This window comes from Thermobia domestica, chromosome 8, assembly GCF_964235325.1.
Source record: "Thermobia domestica chromosome 8, izTheDome1.hap1.1, whole genome shotgun sequence".
NCBI classification, from domain to species: Eukaryota; Metazoa; Arthropoda; class Insecta; order Zygentoma; family Lepismatidae; genus Thermobia; species Thermobia domestica.
In genome coordinates this window covers 90,207,303-90,228,226 of record NC_137461.1, presented here as the reverse complement: position 1 = coordinate 90,228,226, position 20,924 = coordinate 90,207,303, and the positions used below count along the sequence as shown (strand labels likewise).

Here is a 20,924-nt window from a genome sequence, read left to right as displayed (position 1 = left end):
TGCTATAATTTTTTGAAGAAGACATAATATGACCTGGGTTACGAAATTTTCATATAACTTTCTTCTAGAATCTATATATATATACACAGGATGTTAATGAACTATACCGACACACTTTAAGAAGTGATTCCTCACATCAAAATAAGAGAAAAAGTTTATATAGACCTATGGCGAAAAGTGCATAGTTTCAGAGTACGGCTGTCTTAAATCGCGAAAAAGCCAAGTTTCAAGAGGCCCTATAGTTTTATTTCTGGCGGTAAGCAATGGTACGGCGCACTGGCACCTTTTTAATGAGAACAGAATATTTCCTCTTCTGTCTTAAAGAGGTTGACGAATAACTTAAAAATATCAAATAGTAAATTTATAGTTTTTATTGCAATTCAGAGTTTTTATTTGCTTCCCTTTTCCTCTTTTTTCTTTAAGAGTTGCGAATCTTTGTTCCTTCTTAAAGTCAGTTAATTGTATTAGGGATAGGAAATATTTAGGCCCTTCTGTCTGTCGCTCGCTGACGTCCTCACGCATCCCCTTTTTTTCATTCTTTTTACGCACGGTAATGTAAACCATAAATGCTTTAAATCGACCAGAACCTGACCAATTTTCTGAAAAGACTGATCTCCCCACGATGAAATAACCCCAACAAATTTGCCTGTCGCTGAAGTTCGACTAAACTGAAATCCAGTACAATAATTCTGTTGGGACTCCACCTCTGTACTTTCTCCGCAGAGGAGCCTTTGCTCAGTTCCTCTTTTAATGTATTCAATTATTTGATGTTATTCATTATTAGGGAAGAGAATTAAGTGAAAACATTCCCCTAGATTTTTTGCTAAGTTTATCCATTAATTTAGTAGAGGTTTATATAACATTTTGGTAGCATGATTAGTATTCTGAGAACATATGTGAACAATGCACGTTATGTGTTATATATATTATAATATATATATACGATTTCAATATTCATTGAAAAATATCACGTTATTCAAAACCTTCACTTGGTGTATACATTGGCATGTTACTTGTTATTTATTGTGTTATTCTCGAGACGTTTAAGTTCGCTGAGCCATCTTTTTAATTATTTTGTCATTGTTCTTGCTTTAAGCGTTCTATGTTTCATTTTACTGCTTTTTAAAGCTTATTAATACTTTTATCTACTTATTTTAACTTTTTTCCCGTTATCTTTTGGTGGTTATATTTTATCCTAGTTTTTCATGTGCTTTCCTATTTAATATTTACTTTACCTGTCGGAGTTAGTTTTAGTTGTGTAAAACTTGTTGTGTGCGCAAAGAAATTCAGACCTTTGGCGTCTTTCGTTTCGGTAACAGTGTCATTACTCATGTCAGTTCACTATTAACCCCGTCCCCTTTATCAAAGTAATCAAACGCTTATAGGCAGAGGCCTTGCCAGAACCTGGATTCGTCTCTTGTGTTGTATGGAGTTTCTATGTTCGTTTCTAGACCTGGATTAGACTGGATTGATAATTCAATTGTAATTGATGGGCAGTACCAAAATCGCGAACATTAAACATCGAATCATGATAGACTCTGTGTTGGTTTTCTGATTTTGTATATCAAGTTCGTATTTTTTATTATTATTTCTGTGTATCACTTGTCTAAGTGTATTTGTAATACTAACAATTCCGAGTGAATCAGGTTAATAGTCTGTAGAGATAATGCGAAACAGCGTATTTATAAGTATTGATATTTTAAAGTAGTTAATAATGGATTTACTTTATCAAGAGATTAGAAAGTACTTACTACTTTATTGAAAACATTTACTTTTGAGTTACTTTTATAGAGTCAATACAAGCAATGTTTGAATCATATCCTCTGAGAAATAAGGATTATAACAATTTTTTCTTTTCTTCCTTTCATTTATTTATTGCTGGTGACGTAGACATGGAATCCAATAAAGGAAATTTAATTTTTTCTTTCTTTTTCTTTTTTCTTTTCTTATTTTTAATGTATTTATTATTTACCACTAAGTTTAATGATCTTGTATGTCTAAGAAGCTAAATCATCCCAAACCACTATTTTTAGGAGCATGTAAAGTATTCTGATGCACTTAATTTAGGATGTTACAACTAATTTAACTTTTTAAATTTTGCTTTCAATAGGGACTGCCGTTTGCCTTTCCAATTCATTGAGCATGCCTTTAGCATGGAATGGGAAGGTGCTGTGTTCTTGGCTCTGATATTAATTAAGTTTGCATTTGATCCGGAGATAAGACCATTTCGTCGTATTCAGGCTTTAGAGCTGCTTAAGAAAGTGTATGAAAATAGATGTATTACAAACAAAAGAGACGCCATATTATCTGAACTAGAATCGGTGCTAAGTAAATATTTGGTTCAGGTAAGTTTCTTCTTACTATTATGTAAATATTTTATTTTCACTAACTACCAGTAGACATAGGACAGGGATTGAATAACAGAAACGTTTGGGAGCTGGAGTGCCGGGAACTCGAATCCAGATCTTTCGTTTGCTGAGAGATGGCTCTACCGACAGTCTTCCAGAAGACCAAAAATACAGAGATACTATTTGACTCATAAGTGGTTCAGCTGCTTAAAAAAACTGTTTGGCAAGCAGCAAATTGAAGTTTTGTTTATATCTTTAATTAATGGTAAATGCTACAGGGTACATTATATATATATATATATATATATATATATATATATAAAACTAAGCCTACCTTTGTACCCGGTACTTACTTCCTTCATGAGTTCGTTTTTCTTTGTATTTCAACTTTCTCAGGTTACAGTTAAATGCAAACATTTTCTGTTAGCTGGGAAACATTAATTTGACATCCTGTACTGTTTCTTGCCCTGTAAAAGAGAAACGGATCCAAGTATTGCGAACAAACACTCAACATATTTACTATAAGGCTAATATTTTGTTAATCCATTATCTAAGAAAATTGAATGTAGTTCCATCAGACACTTCGCACTAAAAATCCATTCTGAATGAGATATTGTTACTTGTAATTATTTCAGCGTTCACCTCTGGTGCTTGGGGTTCCGGGTTCGATCCCAGCCCCCGCCAAGTGAATTTTGTGGTGGACAAACATCGTGTGCGTGGGTTTTCTCGGGGTTCTCCCGTTTCCTCCCACTTTCTTCATTCCACCATTTTCATTCATTACTCATCATCACCGTCTCCTTTAGCCTAACCGGCATAACCGTGGGACGTAAAACTCAAAGATTTCATTTCATTTTTTGTAATTATTTTAATATTTGTCCGTTTTATTTATGTACAAATTCCTTCTTATAACCCACCAAAGGTAATTTTCTAATGAATTTTTGTCAGTAAACGTCAATGAGCGAATAGAAGACATTCAAATATGCGTGTGGATCATTATTGCAAGTTATTTATAATATAGTTTTCTTGTAACATAAAATTACTAAATCTAATATGTGTGAAGTGAACATTGTAAAATAAATAAACTTAATTTGTATTCTTTTATGCTTCTATTTAGTTAGTAATTATGCTTTCCATGGGTGATCTAAATTACCCGTGTCTACATTAAGTTTTGGATTTTTGATCCTAATCAAGAAGGATTCGATAATGTTCCTTTCCGTGTTATTGGAGACAAATGTAGGACGTCAATTCTTTTGAGTTCATGTTCCGATTTCTGATAGGTCAAATGTGAGGTGGCTGTCGTCCTCTCTCGCGGCTGGACATTTTTTTTTTTTTTCCTTTTCTCAGATCCACCGGATAAATAAAAGAAGTTCATGTTAATATCTTCAAATGAGTTCGTGCCGAACTCCTTTTCACATTTTTGATTCCTTTCTATTCTGACCTGAAAGAGATGCCTAAAAGTTACAAATATGTAAATAAATACCTAAATAAAAATCAGACAAGGATAATAAGGTAAATTCAACCTGAATTAGGAAGTTTACCCATTAAAAGAAGGTCATTTACATTTTTTTAAGAATCAGTTTACAATTCGTATTACGAAAGAAAATACGTCTAACTATAAAAAAAATCAACGAAAATTATTTTTAAAAAAAACTATGATGATTTTTTGCAGCCCTTAACATTTCATATCCTTTGAATTACCTCTGTAATTTTACTAGACCTCTTATCCTTCAATTTCCGTTTATTTTCATTGTGTAAGACAGATAAGTTTCTTGATGCGGTGAACTGGATTCAGTTCTTGAGGAAAGTACTGGCGGTTCGGATTCCATTTTAAACTCCAAACTAACAAATAATGATTATTTTCACTGCATTGTATTTGACTAAACTACCTCAACGATGTCTTCTTCCTGATCTTTCCGTGATTGGTTCAATGTCCTGTTTTTTTTTTTTTTTTTTTTTTTTTTTTTTTTTTTTTTTTTTTTTTTTTTTTTTTTATAAAAATAGGTTAGTAATGATATCTGAAAGTGAACATAATTAAATTGTATGGAACGCAAGTTTCACATAGGCATCGAGCTAACGAGTATGGAAAGGATACTGAGTTACGTATCCAAATAAATTAATCACTCCTATTAAAATAAAAGTATTGTTAAGAGGCAGAAATTTTATATCTAATTTGCCGAAAATAGAGGCTTGATTGTCTTCTTATTCGTGTCTACATGCATTTAACTAGGGACGTCAGTCCTTAAATAGAATGAGGACTTGTAGAAAATTCTAAAAATTTAAATATAATAAAATAGGTCTTGAAATTGATTTTTTATTTATTTATTTTTTTTTTTTTTTTTTTTTTTTTTTTTTTTGTATACTGACTTTTTTTTAAGATTACATCGCTTAGACAACTATAGAAGAGAAAATGCACGGATTTGTGGAACTTTCTTTGTATTTTCGAAAATTTGATAAAAAAAAACATCAAAAACCCAGAGACGTATTGGCCCTGTTAGCTAAGTTATTAGACCACTATGCGACAAGCAGATCTAAGTTCGAATCCCCGTCAGGTGAGCGATCGTGTTTTTCTCTTGTAACATATAATCCATAGATTTTATGGATTTTATGTCACTGGTTATTAAATATTTATAGAAAAGGTGTCTCTAGGAATAATTTATATTATATTATTTTGTACCGAAAAAGCTTTTTCGTTATTGCCTATTCTTTTGTTTTTGTTGGTTATGCCCTCTGGTGGGACGTACTAGCACGACGGATGAGCTATCTCTATAGGTGGCCATAGTTGTGCTGGAACGTCCGAGGGAGGAAGTATAATGGTTGTTTCGCTACTATTATCATAATTTGTGATCGAGTTATTGTATCAAAAGTTATTCTATATACATAATCTACGAGTGATATTCGAAGTATAATTTTGTTAAAGTTTAAAATTCGAATATAATCATGAAGTTTAAAGTGGAGTGCTGTAACCTCATGTCGGCTATTTGTTCTATTCGATAGCACGGATTGGCTTAATAAGGCAGCGAGGTACGTAAGTTTCATGCTTTTCCTTCCTTCATTATATTATTCTTACATTTAAAGGCCCCTTTGCCATTTTGTTAGTTTTAGGCACTTTGCCTATAACTTTTCAACCTTTTTTCTAAACTGAATTAGATTCCTGCATTATTACCAATCGGCGTGACTAGTTAGAACAAGTTAGCTGGTACTGAGGCAAATAAGTTACGCTGCTAATTGGATAATAGTCTAAGATTGAATCTATTGAAATTCTTTTTCCACTATTACGAAGATCATAATGAAATACTGATTGTTCAATTGTTGAATATATGTTGATTATTGGGTTCTTGAAAGTTTAAATATACTGTTTGAATTTCTAAAGGAGATCGGTTGTACGAGTATTATTTTATGAACTCAAATCCTACTACTACTATTCAGAGATTTATTTTCATAGTATTGCTTGTTAGTAGCGATAATAGATTACGTATCCTTTCTATATTTCAGTGTGGAATTACGAAACCACTAAAATTAATATCGGGGAACCGATCGATGTGTTCTCATTTCCCACCCATACGTACGCTAATTTTCGAATCTCAGGTTATATATAATTTAATTGAAAATACTAAGATACCGAAATTAGCGTAATATAAGTATGGTTACACTCTGTTATATTATTTTATATCTACGAATAGATAACATTATTTAAATTATTTGTTCTCATTGTAATTAAAAATGCTTTTGACATTTATTTACACTAGAAATAGTAAGACTATTCATGGCTTTGGATTAATTGATTTTACAAAAGAGACACTGAACCCAAAGCTTAAAATTTTAACTTTATTTTAAATTATAATTTGTAACTGTTTCGGATATCTAGTCATATCCTTCTTCAGACACAGAGAAAAAAACTCTGTTTATAACAACATTTATATAATATGTCTGTATTTTCATTAATTTCGATCGTGTCTGAAGAAGGATAGGCTAGATATATCCGAAACAGTTACAAATTATAATTTAAAATAAAGTAAAATTTTTAAGCTTTGGTCAGTGTCTCTTTTGTTAAAACACTAGAAATGTTGAAATAAAAAGTCTTAATTAATAAACTTGAGGTTTCACTCATTTGGCAAGAATAAAACGCCGAAGGACGTAAATATTAAGTATAATAGGGTAAAATTAATGCACACAGCAAGAATATAATGTAGTGCAGGGTTTCTCAACCTGGGAATCGCGAGAGGGTTTCATGAGGAGATAAGGGGAAGAGAGAAATGTAATTAGAATCTAATATTTAAAATATTTTTAAATATTATTTTGAGTTTTGTTCTGATAGGCATATTTTTATTTTTAAACATGCTGTTAAGAACAACAAAAAATAGGTCTACTAAACATTTTAAACAGGTGCAGAGTTGTTTAGAAATCAATTTAAATGCAAGAAGTGCAATATGAAACTAATGAGAACTGCATATTGAATTATCAGAAAAATACAAATGCAACAAAACCTGCATATTGATATACGATTAAAATTGAAAGTTAATGAGATACCTGAGCATGATGTGATTTCACTAGTGCGGCAATGTCCGGTTGAATCTTCGTGACGCACATGATCAAATCATTTAAAATACTCAATCACTTTTTTTTAGCAACTGTCCAAATTTTTAAACCAAAATTAGAAATCACTTTATTTTTTTATTATATGACCCAAAGTTAACGGAGTTACGAAGTTTTAAAATTTTCAAACGGCCTCCATTCTGAAACAGTATGACGGATAGAATTCGATATTTGTAATATGAATGCACTGACCAAATTTGGTTTTAATCCATTCGCTTTAAGGGAAATGAATGTATCCACTATAAACAAGAAATGGATTCTACTACTATAGATATAGATGGATATCATGAGATTTCCGTAATAGATATATTAAAAATCCCACATAAGCTTATTACAAACCAGAAATTATAAGGGGGTCGCTGGCAAGAGAATGTGATAAAATGAGGGTTGTGATAGGAATTAGGTTGAGAACCATTGATGTAGTGTATACACAGGAAACGAACAGGAAAAAAAAAACTAATTTCAAAATAGGGTACTTTTCAAGTAAACAAATTTAATTGTATTCTCGTAATGGAGGAACGGAAGTGAAAAGTTAAACCCTTGAAACACTTAAACTAAACTACATTTCAATTTTGTATGTTGAGCATTTAGACAGTAGATGGAATAGGTTATGAATATGTCGACAAGAAGACAGAAACAGAAACTTACGCAGTAATATTGACAGTAATAGAGATGATCACATTTAGTATACCTCGAGACGAAGACAGTAGACAGCTTCTTAAGTTATTTGCAACTAACAAATCTCTGGAAATGGAATTCTTCGTTTATTCCAGCTTTAATTATATATATATATATATATATATATATATATATATATATATATGTATCTTTCTCATTACGGAGAGTTGCCCAATAACTCAAAGAATAGGAGTACGCTTCTTAGGCGCAGGAGAGTCGGCTTCGATTCCCGACGGGAGCTCATGGGGTTCAGATTCCACGTTAAGCTATAGGTCATGTCCCATATAGCATCGCTGCTGAAAGGGACGCTAAAATCTAATCTATCCAGCCGTCAAAGAATCGATCAGGAGCGATAAGTACAATAATGTTTGTTCATTAAAGATGATGCGTAAATATTATTGTTCTGTTAAGTTAATTTACTAACTTGTTAAATTCAGTGTAATTATAGATCCGTTGTGATTTCGTAAATTTGAAACACACTTAATGACGTTTTCTTTCTAGATCCTAAATCCAAAATCAGGTAAGGATGCTCTGCGAGGCGAGGACGAAGAAAGTGAATCAGAAGCTATGGATACGAAAGGAGATGAGAATAATAGTGATGAGGAAGAAAGTAATGCTGAAAGTTCCTATAATAATGTTGATAACGATCCACTGGAAGAAAACATGGAAGAAACGGTTGACGAAAATTTCCGTATTACTATACGAGATGCTCGTGGAATTTCTGCTACGCTGTCAGATACCGTATGTCAGTTTCTAATGTTTAACTAACTTTACAAATGTCTGTTGTTTATTTCTTTCTTTATTTTTAATGTTAATTAGCATGTAGTGGTAGAAGGTTAATGCAGAGTTAATGAAAACTGATTGCTAATTGAAAGTATGGAACTCATTATCAAAAATAAATAAAGTTCCTTTCTAGTGACTTTTAGCCGATGTTTTCAGTACATGCTAACTTAGTAAAGCTAACGGAAGGACTCCAAGTATGGTTACGTAATAACAATTGTTGGTGCATGAAGACAGCGATCTCAATGGTTTCCTTTTTGTTTTCGCTAATAACCATAAAATAGATGCAAGAGACACTGACCTTGTTCTTCTGTTTCCTGTTATGGATTTGTTCAAAGAATTAGATTAGCCATGGAATTTTATGCTGACGTCAACATTGTCAAAACGAGGGTAGATGGAGAGTAACTACATGGTGATAACTATATACCCAGACACCTGCAATAATAAACACTAACATCGTGAGGCTTTCAGTACGGGCTTTCACGTTACGCTCATTGTGCTTCTTCCGTACAGATGCGGAAGAGCAAGTGTCTTTACGGTTTGTTTATTTATAGATGACTCTTCAGTCGGCTTACGTTAGCTTAATAATTGTATTTTTAACTGTATGGTTGTTAGCCAAACTGTGAGTGAAAACATAGTTTAGAGAGAGTCATTATAACTGAAAGGAAAAATTGAACAATTTGAATGTAATTTTTCAGGAATTCGTAGACTTGGATGAAATGGATAAAGAAAAAACGGAAAGAATGCATAAGAAATCGAAACAGTCTCGAGAGAGGGAGCGAAAACAGTCTAAAAGTGTCATAGTGCGTATGGAGTTCATTATAAGGTATGTAAATAAATTCTTTACAATACTGTTGCAGTAACCCTCTGACTTACATACTACACGACTTACGTTCATTCGCAGTTACATAGTAAATCTCGAATATTACAACCTCTAGCGCGTACGAACATCTTTGACATTTTTTGCAGGATGCAACGACATGCGTAACATACGGATGTTTTGGGAATAAACCAACAAACTTCACATACGTGTTCAGAACCTCATTACAGGCTATACATATATGGCGGGTGGATGTCTAAAACGCGTTAAGTCAAAAATCAGTGTTCTACAGAAATCGCATTTGAAAGCTCAGACATAAATCCAAAATCCGGTTTTAGGTTTCAGACATAAATCCAAAACACAGTCTTATTAACATGAAATGCTAAACAGTTAATAATTTTCCCAAAACCGGATTTTGGACTTATGTCTGAACCCTCAAATGCGACTTCTCCGAAATACTAATTTTTGACATAACGCACTTTACACACCCACCCGCCATATATCAACTACTTTGGTCAGAAACGCCTAATTACGAGATGGGTTCGATTTACGGCAATTAGTAGAATTGGTCAGAGGGTGGTATGATCATACTGTTTCACTTGTTACACATCGTTGCGAAGTGATAAACAGTCATTGTTACACTTCCTCGTTCCAACAGAGTCACACGGTAAATTTGCAATGCGAAGTTTGTCGCCTGTTTTATCTTGTGAGTAACTACTCTACAACAAGTTCCACTAATTACCCTAAATTGACTCCATCTCTGTAATTAGGTGTTTCAAACCTAAGTCGCAGTTAAACTTTTTTCTCGTATTGCGGTCCTAAACATATGCATGAAATTTGTCTGCTTATTCCCGGATGCTGTTGCATGATGTTTCTTTATAAATTAACACAGTGAATATAAGATATATACGTATAATAATAAATAATATTGCAATTTCCTGTGAAGTTACAAATAAACAATTTACAAATAGTTAAGGTAAAGGTTGCGGAACGCGTCAGTTACGTAAGTAGGGAGGTTACTGTATTATTTAATACACGTAAACGGAAAGACAAAGGTTTTGTGACAGTATTTTTTAAAGTAAAATACAAATTTCAGCAGTATTATTAGAATAGAATAAATTTCCGACGATGGTTAATCTAATTCCGAAAAGTTACATTTCATTCTATGAATTGTTCAGTCACTTGTTTCACGTCGTTTTTGTAATTGTTGGTGAGTTCGTTGACTTCAATTGTGCAGGCAGGTTGATCTGTATTTAAGTGTGATGTGTGAGCACGTAATCTCGTGTATTGGTAAGATTCCTTGTTCATGATAGCTACGGTATTTGAGAAGAAATTTTTTTAAATCGACTTACTAGGCAAACTTGAAATTACAGAAAATGTTGTTTAATTCGCATTTGGCAGTGTCAGTAATATATGAATGTTTTTTGTCAAAAGAGTTTAATCACATTATAAATTGATGTTCGGGTGTATTTGCTGCTTTTTGCAACGTACTTAGTTGTAAATGCAGTATTCCGTTGTTTTATGGTGTTTACTTATAAGTTTTCTATGAATGCTGATATTCTTTGTATGATATTAATTTTTACGAAGATTATTTCTTTCTCTTTCTCTCTTTTTTCTACCTTAAATAGATACTTCGTTGTGTATATATATATATATATATATATAAATTCTTCACACAACTGTTCCTAAATAAATGTTCATGTCAGGACCGAGTTAAGTGCTTTCCTCACACCTTAAATGGTAGATTCACACTAATTCATGCAAATGTTTAATCCTTCCGCATTGTTCCAAAAGTGCCCTTCAGGAAATTTTGTTAAGCTTGAGACCAAGTTAAATCGCTTTCTTGCACTTAAAATTTTTGCAAGATTCTTTCTGTTTCGTGGAAACATACTTTCTTTCTAAAATAATGAGAAAAGTAACAAACCATAACTTGTTTGAAATTGATTAAAAGATCAGTTATTTCGATGTCTTGAAAATCACTAACATCTTTGTAAAGGGCATAGTAATTTCGAAGTTGTAGACTGAGCAAATATTTACATATTCTCCCTGTTAATTTCTTCAATCAAAATATAATGAACTTGACTTCAGTTGAAAGCTGCAAAGACTATTGGATCTCTCAATACGTTACAAAATATATCAATAGAAGTCCTAATAAAAACACAATGAACTTCGTAAGTCTACTTCGCAAACTGAAAGACCTATATACGAATCCTACTTAATTAGAGCTAAAGAATCTAATATTATCAAGCTTTTTAAGACGGTGTGAAATTGGATAATCGTTAAATTGTAATCTCGCAGTACTCATATATATAAATCATATTGAACTTGTAAAATTTTTCAGCCATTTTACACACGTCTCAAAATTCTAACAGATACAGGAACTACCAACTTTAAATTATTATGGTGATTTGAAGAAGAAACACAGGTCGTTATATTAATACATGAATTCGTGTATTTTCATCAGTACTTGTGTAGTACATTGTAAGGTCAGGTAGTTTTTATAGTTTCCAAATGAAGTCAAATTCATCAGTTTTTTGAGCAAAACAACTATGTAAAATTTGGTGACTAAGTTTATAACTTCAAAGGTCTGTTGGCCTTGACAGATATGTCAGTGATATTCAATACTTAGAAATAATTAGTTTTAATAAAATCCAAATACGCTATGGTATGTTACTTTATTTTCTTACTACAAAGTGTGTTCAATTGAAACCTGCTCAGGCAACATTACGGATTCAGCTGAGCTTCTAAAAAAATGTATGTTAGGCGATGACACAATAGTTAGTGATAGATGTTCATACATACCAGACTAGCTGTTAATGCGTGGCATTCGACCAGTGGTATGGAAAATGTATGATTGCGATTGTAAAACCTGTCCTGCGTTTATCAACGTGCTGTGATTTAATTCTTATCAATTTCTTTCAAAACTGACTATTCAAGTTCTTATCGCAAACCGCTGTTTATTTTGTTACGATTTGACTATTTAAACTATACAAATAATAAAGGCTTTCCTAATTCTAAAAAGAGCTTCTGTATTCACACTTGCTTGATCATATACACCTAATTTATATAAACTTTTGCTTAACAAGAGCTATATTTATCACCTGGCAGCAATACAAAAGATGTTTTCCTAGATTTTCAGTGTTGAATTCAGACATTTTCACCCGGGGGGAGGGGGAATGTGAACTCCTCGGGGGGAGGGTTGTTTTTTCTGTATTTTTGCAAGAAAGCAGCATATTTAACAATTCCATTGACATGCACATCTTACCTAATATTGAGACTAAATGTTGATAAATATTCAATGTGAGATTATATTTAAAAAAAAAAAAACGTTTAATTTTATCTACAACATTAAATAAAAACTGGCAAAAATATTTTAGACTAAACTTTAACTCCTATTTACAGTAGCTATTTTTGTTATTATTTCCTATATTCAGTAGTTACTGTTTGTTACTAATGTAGAAGTTTTTAAAAAGATTTAAGTTAACTCAAATATTTTTTGTCCTAAAACAAACATACATAGGAATATCTTAACAAAAAGTTATCATTCTTTCTCACACTTCTGATTCTACATCAAACATATTAGCCTTGGTTTCTTCACTGCATACACATCAATAGTTTAGTTTACGAAATCTTCAGTAGATTAGTGCCGTGTCGTGGAAAATCAGCGCTTGGGGCGAAAGTATACGACGGCACCTCCGTACATATGAGTGAGGTCGACAGACCAGCTGCAAAAGGTGAGTAAATTTTAAAAAGTAAACCCTGCTCTTCCTTGATTTTGAGCACTTTTTAGTACTTTTTTATATATGTGCATATGTCCACATATGCACATGTGTTTTATTCCTCTCTTTTCTTTCCTTCTTTTCTTTTTCCCTCCCGAATTTTGCGCCCCTTACTTCGGCGCCCGGGGCCATCGCCCCGCTTGCCCCTCCCCCATGGCACGGCAGTGAGCAGGATCTTCGTAACCTTCAATAGCAATCTTTCACTTATATACTACTATTATATTGATAAATTCTATATAAATCTCTAACCCAGGAGGGATAACTGTTCCTCCCTGATCCCTCTAAATGACGCCCTCTGAACCTCACCCTTTAACTGACTTATTTTTAATTAAAGAAAGGTGTGTTTACTTTAACAATCGTCAAACACATTTACGTCTGTTACTTCCGATGCGAGAAATGGGATTTAGGCGCTCTATTTCAAATAATGCAAGAACTGTACATATTCAAGAACTGAAGTCTGCTGACATCAGAGATCATATGGAATGATCGAAAGATCTTCCCTATCTTAATCTGTGTTAGTGCTACCTACTAATATACAATATAGGGCGAGAGTATAGTACCTACTAAAATACAAACCTTTCTTCAACAGTTGGCAATTTCATGTTCTAGCGTCGGTCATAGCGTTAAGAAATACAGGTTTTATTGACTATTTGGTATTCTATCTTAGATGTTACATGTTTATATAGAATGTGTCTGCGTCATTTATATGTACATATATTGAGAGATCGGATTTCGTCTGCACGTGCACGGAAAGAAAAGCAAATAATTGGGTGAAGTAATTTCTACATTTTGTGACTGAAATTTTGGGAGTTTGTCCGAGGGGATTAAATTTTCTTCCGGGGGGAGATTCCCCCCGGGTTACCCCCTGAATTCATCCCTGAATGTAGATATGAACTTAATATTGTATTATATTTTTTTCTTCTTCTTCTTCGGCTTGTTCACAAAATGTTCGTCGTCCGTGCTCAAACAGAATTATTTTTCTAAGTAATTATTTACTGTTGTAAAACATTGATCCTAAATACCCATCCACTATTCACAGTGGAGTCCCATACTCACTGTATGTGGAAAGTTAATAATAAACAAATGTGTAACTTAAAAATTCGTAATAAAAACCTTTGTCCTTTTTGTGTGTGTGTGTGTGTGTGTGTGTGTGTGTGTGTGTGTGTGTGTGTGTGTGTGTGTGTGTGTGTGTGTGTGTGTGTGTGTGTGTGTGTGTGTGTGTGTGTGTGTGTGTGTGTGTGTGTGTGTGTGTGTGTGTGTGTGTGTGTGTGTGTGTGTGTGTGTGTGTGTGTGTGTGTGTGTGTGTGTGTGTGTGTGTGTGTGTGTGTGTGTGTGTGTGTGAGAGTGAGAGTGAGAAACCACATCTTCAGTGAGACAACGTTTACAACACTTTATTTTACATATGTTAGATCAAAATTAGAATATTGTTCTACTGTATGGACCCCCAATAATAAAAAATACTCTCAAGAAATAGAAAACATCCAAACAAAATTCTTGAAAATGCTTACATACAAAAGAACTAACTATTATCCCAAATATTTTCCCTACAATGATCTAGTAAACAACTTTAATTTTCAAACTCTAGAAAAAAGAAGGTGGATGTTAGACTTGTTATTCTTATACAAGTTATTAAATAATAAGATTGATTGTATGGAGTTGGTCTCGAAAATATCATTGCGGATTCCCATTTGCAAAACCAGAGTAGAGAATACAGGGACATTTTATTGTGCAAAAGCCAGGAGCAATATATTATATAATTCCCCCATGTGGAGGCTGTGTAAATTATACAATGATATTGTAAATAAGCTTGATAAAGTGGATGTATTTAGTCCTTCAGAAAACAGGTTCAGATCATATGTGAAACAAGAAATTTTCTGTAGAAATAATTAAGAAATTTATATATGTAACATTTGCTGTATGTACACAACACTGTAATTGGGTATTAAGCCTGTTGTGTTGTATATTAAATACATTTTTTTAAAAAATTAAAAAAAAAGAAATAAAAAAGTAATGTATATGGTTTTATGTAAAGATGACTAGAAGTACATAATAAATATTAACATAACAATGTTGATGTATGATTTGTATATCAGAAATGAAGTACGTAATTAACATCAAAGTATCTTAATCCGATCCAAAATTGTAACCTGTTTATAAGTCGTAAAAATACTGCTGATAACTAGGGGTTCTAAAATATTCCAGCATATACCACTATTAATTAACCTCGAAATTTAGAGGTTTGAGTTTTTCGCTCTCATACCTGCAGCCTTACTCCATATGTTAATAAATAATCAGGTTCCTACTTAGAAAGAAAGCGACAGACATTATAAACATACTAGTCACTGAGCTGCTTAGGATCTCCGATAACTTTCATTTTAAATAGGAAGTACACTGATGATCTTGAAACTCGCAAGGTTGAACTTCTGGAATTGTGTCCGAGTCCTATTGAGATGGGCGATGTAACTTGAGTTCCAGTGTTGTGGGCAAGTGTCAAGTTAAGCGAGCACGAATTGCAGGTGAAAGGAGCCTCCCTATGTTAGTACATCTGCCGTCATTCCTCATAATTAGGGACTTTATTTCCTGTAAGCCAACAGTGGCCCTGCGTAGCGTACTTGCTAACGCTCTCGCCTTCGGTACTAGCGGTCCCTTTTACTATCCCCGGTAGGTAGACTCGGTCGAAAAGATGTAACAGCTTTTTCAGGCCGGCCATCCGAAGTAAGGTTTTTCGTGGGCTTTCCTCATTTACGCCAGGCAGATACCGGGATAGTACTTAACATACATGTTCCAGGCCGTTTTCTTCTTTTCCCCTTTCCCGGGTAGTGTGTTCGCCGAAAGACGTTATTCTTCATACGTGACAGGCTTAAGTCCATATGTGCCGGTAGTGCCCAGATATATGTATAAATAAATCAATAAAATCCTGTGAGACAATATAATTTTTAGAGGTAACGGAAATAGAAGAAGAAGAAGTAGAAAGTCACAAATTGTAGTAAGGGAGCTCCGTTGTATTGACCATAAATCAATCAACTAATAAGTCGTGTGACGGTTTGTTGTCTGTATTGGTGTGTAACATGTGCAGCCACCAGCAAAAATACTTAGCTGCTCTGTAGATGTTCTTTTTTCATTGACTATGAAGGTAATTACTTAATTAAATAAATTGACGCATTTATATTACTATTTAATGATGACTTATCTGTAAATATGTCTTTAATTTTAAAAGTAGCCAGACTATTTCAACAAGGCCTCTAATCTTTCTCGGTGGCTTATAAATTCCTACTAAAAGTTTTCATCACATATCTAAATAAATTATTAACATTTTGCACTACCACTACACAGCTAATAATGTTATTGTTCCGTTTGAATATGTTATCTAAATCTTCAGTAGAAATTTCCAAGCAACCGAGAAAGACAAGAGGCCCTGTGAAAACAGTTCGACAAATTTTAAAATTAAGAATTATTGACAGGTAAATCAACACAAAATGTTATGAAAGTGTAGATGAACTTGAATGCGGTTTTCTGTAGAGAATTTATTTGTCCCTAATTCAGAGAACCAGCACCCAATTACTGAATTATACTCGAATTTTTTCAAAGTGTAACATGCGTGGAGTGAGCATATGCGGTAATTTGTTTGGCGGTCGACATGTTGTGAGAACTATAAAACTCCTCATAGTCTATTATATGAAATAGTATTTTGTCTAATGAGATCTTTCTTGTCATACTCTATTTATACGTTAATATTGAGTAATTGCTTATTTAACATCTTTTTCTTCAGGCTGTTAGATTTGATAGAAGTGTATCTTCAATATGATCCAGCGCTTGAAGTGTGCTTGAAACTTGTTCCCCATTTATATTCGTGTCTTCAGTATGCAATCAAGGAATCACATCAAGAAATTCTTAACAAAGTGAAGTAAGTATAATAAGTTATTTGTAAGAGGGAATATATACGTTTCATTATTGTTAAATATGACACCTACTCCTTTTCAACAATTACTGATTCACTTACAAGGCCACCCAATGGTTTACATGTATGTCCTTTTGGGTAGTTGAATGAATTTGTGCTACTAATTTATGTTCTATATTTATATACACTTGATGTTGCGGAGCTAAAGCTTAATTATTTACGTTCAACAAATTTATTGTTTTTTAATTTGCCCAACAACCATTCCAAAGTCCATATCATATTTCTTTTAAGTTTTTTCAAGGGCTTCGTTATATACAACAATCTCGCAGGCAGCGACATCTATTGGCAGACATGTAACGACATCTGTTAGCGTGACTGTGTATTAGGAATTAACGTGACATAGTGAGACGTTTACTGTTGAGTAAAAAGAATTTTTATTGTGCACCGTCTTTTTCTCAACCAATATTACAGACCTTTGAAGCAAGGTTGTATAACATTCCAGGATAGCGTGACGCACATATTGACCTGTTTTCCTTTTATAATTACTATTCATATGTATGTTAATGATGAGTAAACTTCCGATTTTTGCATATTCTTTTTCTAATGTGATATCCACGTGCTGTTTAAATATTTATCCGTTACAACTGATTTTCAGATAAAATAACTAAGTTTTTCTAGTGCATACAAGGGTCGATCAATATGTTTTGCTCTCACTGTGAAGGAATTGAGGTAGAACAGTGAAATTCACACATATTATTGGTCCTTTTCCGCATAATAGCCGTGCAAAGTAACACACCTCGGTAATCGGCCTTTTAGATTCCACAGCTTCTCTTTGTAGAACGTGTCTAGTGGCTAGAAAACCAATGCTTGACTTCGCAAATGACCTCTGCATCTAAAGAGAAACGCCTTTCTTTCAGCGATTGCTTCATTTTGGGAAGCAAGAAGAAATGTTACAGCGCGAAGTTAAGAGAAAATGGCGAATGGAGTAGTAATTGGTAGCCGAGGCTTTGCACAAGATTCGTGGTTTCCTTTGCGATGTGGGTGGAAGTTGTTTGTCTACTAAGAAGCGAATATCTTCGGCAAGCATGCCATGGTGCTTAATATACAGAATAACCGTGAGGTTTCCTGAATCATATTGTCACTTCTGATGAAAAATTGGCCTGCTACAACAATCGTAGAATTATCAGAACAGTGGTTGGATCGTGTTTTCAACAGCACAATGATTGGATCATGATCAGTGTCCAGAACAGTTTCCGAAGCCACCCCCTCTATTCACAGAATATGTTAGTGGTATGATGGTGGGGGTGATCCATCAAGTCTTTTTCCATCAGGTCAAAAACAACACTGCAATTGTTACAGTGCTGAACTTCGTGAAACACATCTCAGGCATCCAGCAGTAGTCAGCAGACATCCTTACCTTTGTACAGTCAGCGATAGAACTTCTTTCCGTTTGGTAAAATTTATTTTGGGAATAACGGTGGTATGACTGAAACATACAACGGTGGTATAGCTCGAACGTACAAAAAAAATTGCATTGTTTTTAATTTACTAATTCTCCAGTCCAATTCTCCTTCAATTCTGAGGCTATTTACGAAACTAATTTTATCGAACGAAAAGAACCTTTGTCGCTGACTTACAACAATACACACCCAAGTTTCACTCAAAGGGTGGTGCGGACTCTTCCCATATTCTCTGCATCCACCATATTCTCTTGACTACTCCTTGGGCATCTCGATCACTTTTTGACAGGGAAGAACTTCCTGTTGACTGGGCGATGCAACGCATGGATGAGAACTTACTTACATCGAACTTACAAGGTACTAGACCTTATTCGTCGTGGAATCCAATCATGGAATGCGTGTTTCAAACATGTGTACTTCCACCCAGAGACCACTTTAACTTCCAGTTGTTGTAGTTTTTCTTCTTTTCTTTTCTCTGCAAATGGCACATATCAGTCGGATATTTCAATGGCCACAAACCAATACATAGGTAATAACTTTATACATACAAGTTTCCACAGAATATTGATAATCATATATAGTATAGTTAAAATCCGCACTGGAACCCTCAAGGTATCTTTATTTATTGGCGTAGATATGTCTGTAGATAGCACTACGGATCTAGGAGGGTTGTTTGGTGGGGGCCGATAATCTTCTGGATGATGAACATAGGTTTGAAATACAGGATATACAAGTGTTATCTTAGAACAGAATTTTTGTATAAATATTTAGAAAAGTAGTGTAATCTTACTAGAGAAGGTCGCGGGGTGTTACTCTGACAATATTGATACTATGCTCAATCAACTCGTTTTTACCAGGGTGGAAAAAAATCATGAATTTTTTTAAAAAAATCATTTTTGTTGATTTTTTTGATTTAAATCGATTTTTTTGATTTAAATCAAATCTTTCTCCTCCTATAATACAAGTCGCGAACTGAAGAAAAAGCATTAGGAATTAGTATTAAATGCTAATTATGCCTTTTAAATGATAGTATTGGGTTTGAATTTTGAATTATCCCCAATCGTTAACCTATATCAATCCCAAACAATGTTTCTTAACCCTTTTAAATTATGGCTCTTTTTAAAGGTAAATTATAAACTTTCGGTCGAGCAGCTACAGCATGATCCCTATTTATCCTAGGATAATGGTATATACATCACTCTCTTTAGAATAGAACAGCTTTTGAAACGGTAACGTTCACATTTTCCTATCATGTCTCTGAAGCGAGAAATTTTGAGAATAATAGTCTTTTTTTTTTTTAATTGATCCCCTCTGGATTCCTCTGTGTTAACGTACATATCTCAAAATCAACTGGTAAACACTAAGGGTTGTACTAAATGTGTGTACAAAATTTCAAGCTTCTATATTGAGTAGTAAGGGTGAGGAAACTATTTAACAATGAGCTGAGAACATCCCCACAATGCCCCAGATGACCCGGATGTAATATAAAAATTTCCTCGGACATCCCTATTTATCCTAGGATCATGATTTGTACATTATCATCTTCAGAATAAAACAAATTTTCAAACGGTACCCTTCAAATGTCTCCATGTATGTTTCTGGGGCGGGTAAATCACGAATAAAAGGTATTTTCTGTTAAAAATATTTAATTTTTTTTTTTTTTTTTTTTTTACCTCTGTAGACCCCTCCCTATGTTTTAAGGCAGAGACCTGAAACAAATCTGGAAAATACTGAAGGGCCACTGAGTAAATGTGCAAAATTTCAATTTTGTAGGTGCAAAAGTAAGCCCGCGAAAAATAATATTCCCGAAATACCCCACATTCCCGTATAAAACAGGATCTCAGGTAACAGTTTCCTGAGACATCCCTATTTATCCTAGGAGCATAGTACGTACATCATTTTCTTCAGAATAGAACAGCCTTTCAAACGGTACCATTCATATGTCTCCATCTGAGACAGGAAAATCACGAGAGCTCCTCCGTGGCTAAGCGGTTAGCGTACGCGCCTTTGGCGTGGGAGGCCCGGGTTCGATTCCCGGCGGAAGCTCATGTGGTTCGGATTCCACGTTAATCAGTAGGTCCACGTCTCATATAGCCTCGCTGCTGAACGGGACGTTAAACTCAAAATCAACTCAAGGAAAATCACGAAGAAAGCTATTTTTTGTTAAAAATATCCTTTAAAAAAAACATTTTTGCCCCTCTGGACCCCGCTGTTTCCACGCAGAGATCTGAAAATTATTAAGGGATGCACTGAGCGATTGTGCAAAATTTCAGTCTTCTGAATGCAAAATGTAACCCGCCAAAAAATAATAATAATGCATAACAAAAAATATCTTTCTAAATTTATGACATCATCACACATTATGCCTCAACGCAGAAAGGCGTGAAAGCATATGTAACGTGTTCTAAAATGCCTCCAGTCTTGAAGAAAACGAAGTAAAAAGCCTTATTGGTACTTTTTTAATCGAATAATGAAGATTCTACCCTATTACCAAAAAATAGTTGATATAATTTAAAAGGTTAAGCATTAAGGAAAAAGTACAGCAACGTTTATCAAAATGACACTTTT

General features: G+C 33.9%; 1 protein-coding gene across 1 annotated transcript in view; it reads left to right on the top strand.

The window, feature by feature from the left end:
* Nucleotides 1–2,112: 2,112 nt before the first annotated feature.
* The window catches only part of LOC145693067 (uncharacterized), a gene marked incomplete at its 5' end in the record, with an annotated part of 48,342 nt that continues 29,530 nt past the window's right edge, over nucleotides 2,113–20,924 (top strand). Inside the window, 4 exon segments of the mRNA XM_081768737.1 lie at nucleotides 2,113–2,345; nucleotides 8,121–8,360; nucleotides 9,098–9,225; nucleotides 16,768–16,902. Coding sequence (XP_081624863.1) covers nucleotides 2,113–2,345; nucleotides 8,121–8,360; nucleotides 9,098–9,225; nucleotides 16,768–16,902 — 736 coding nt within the window.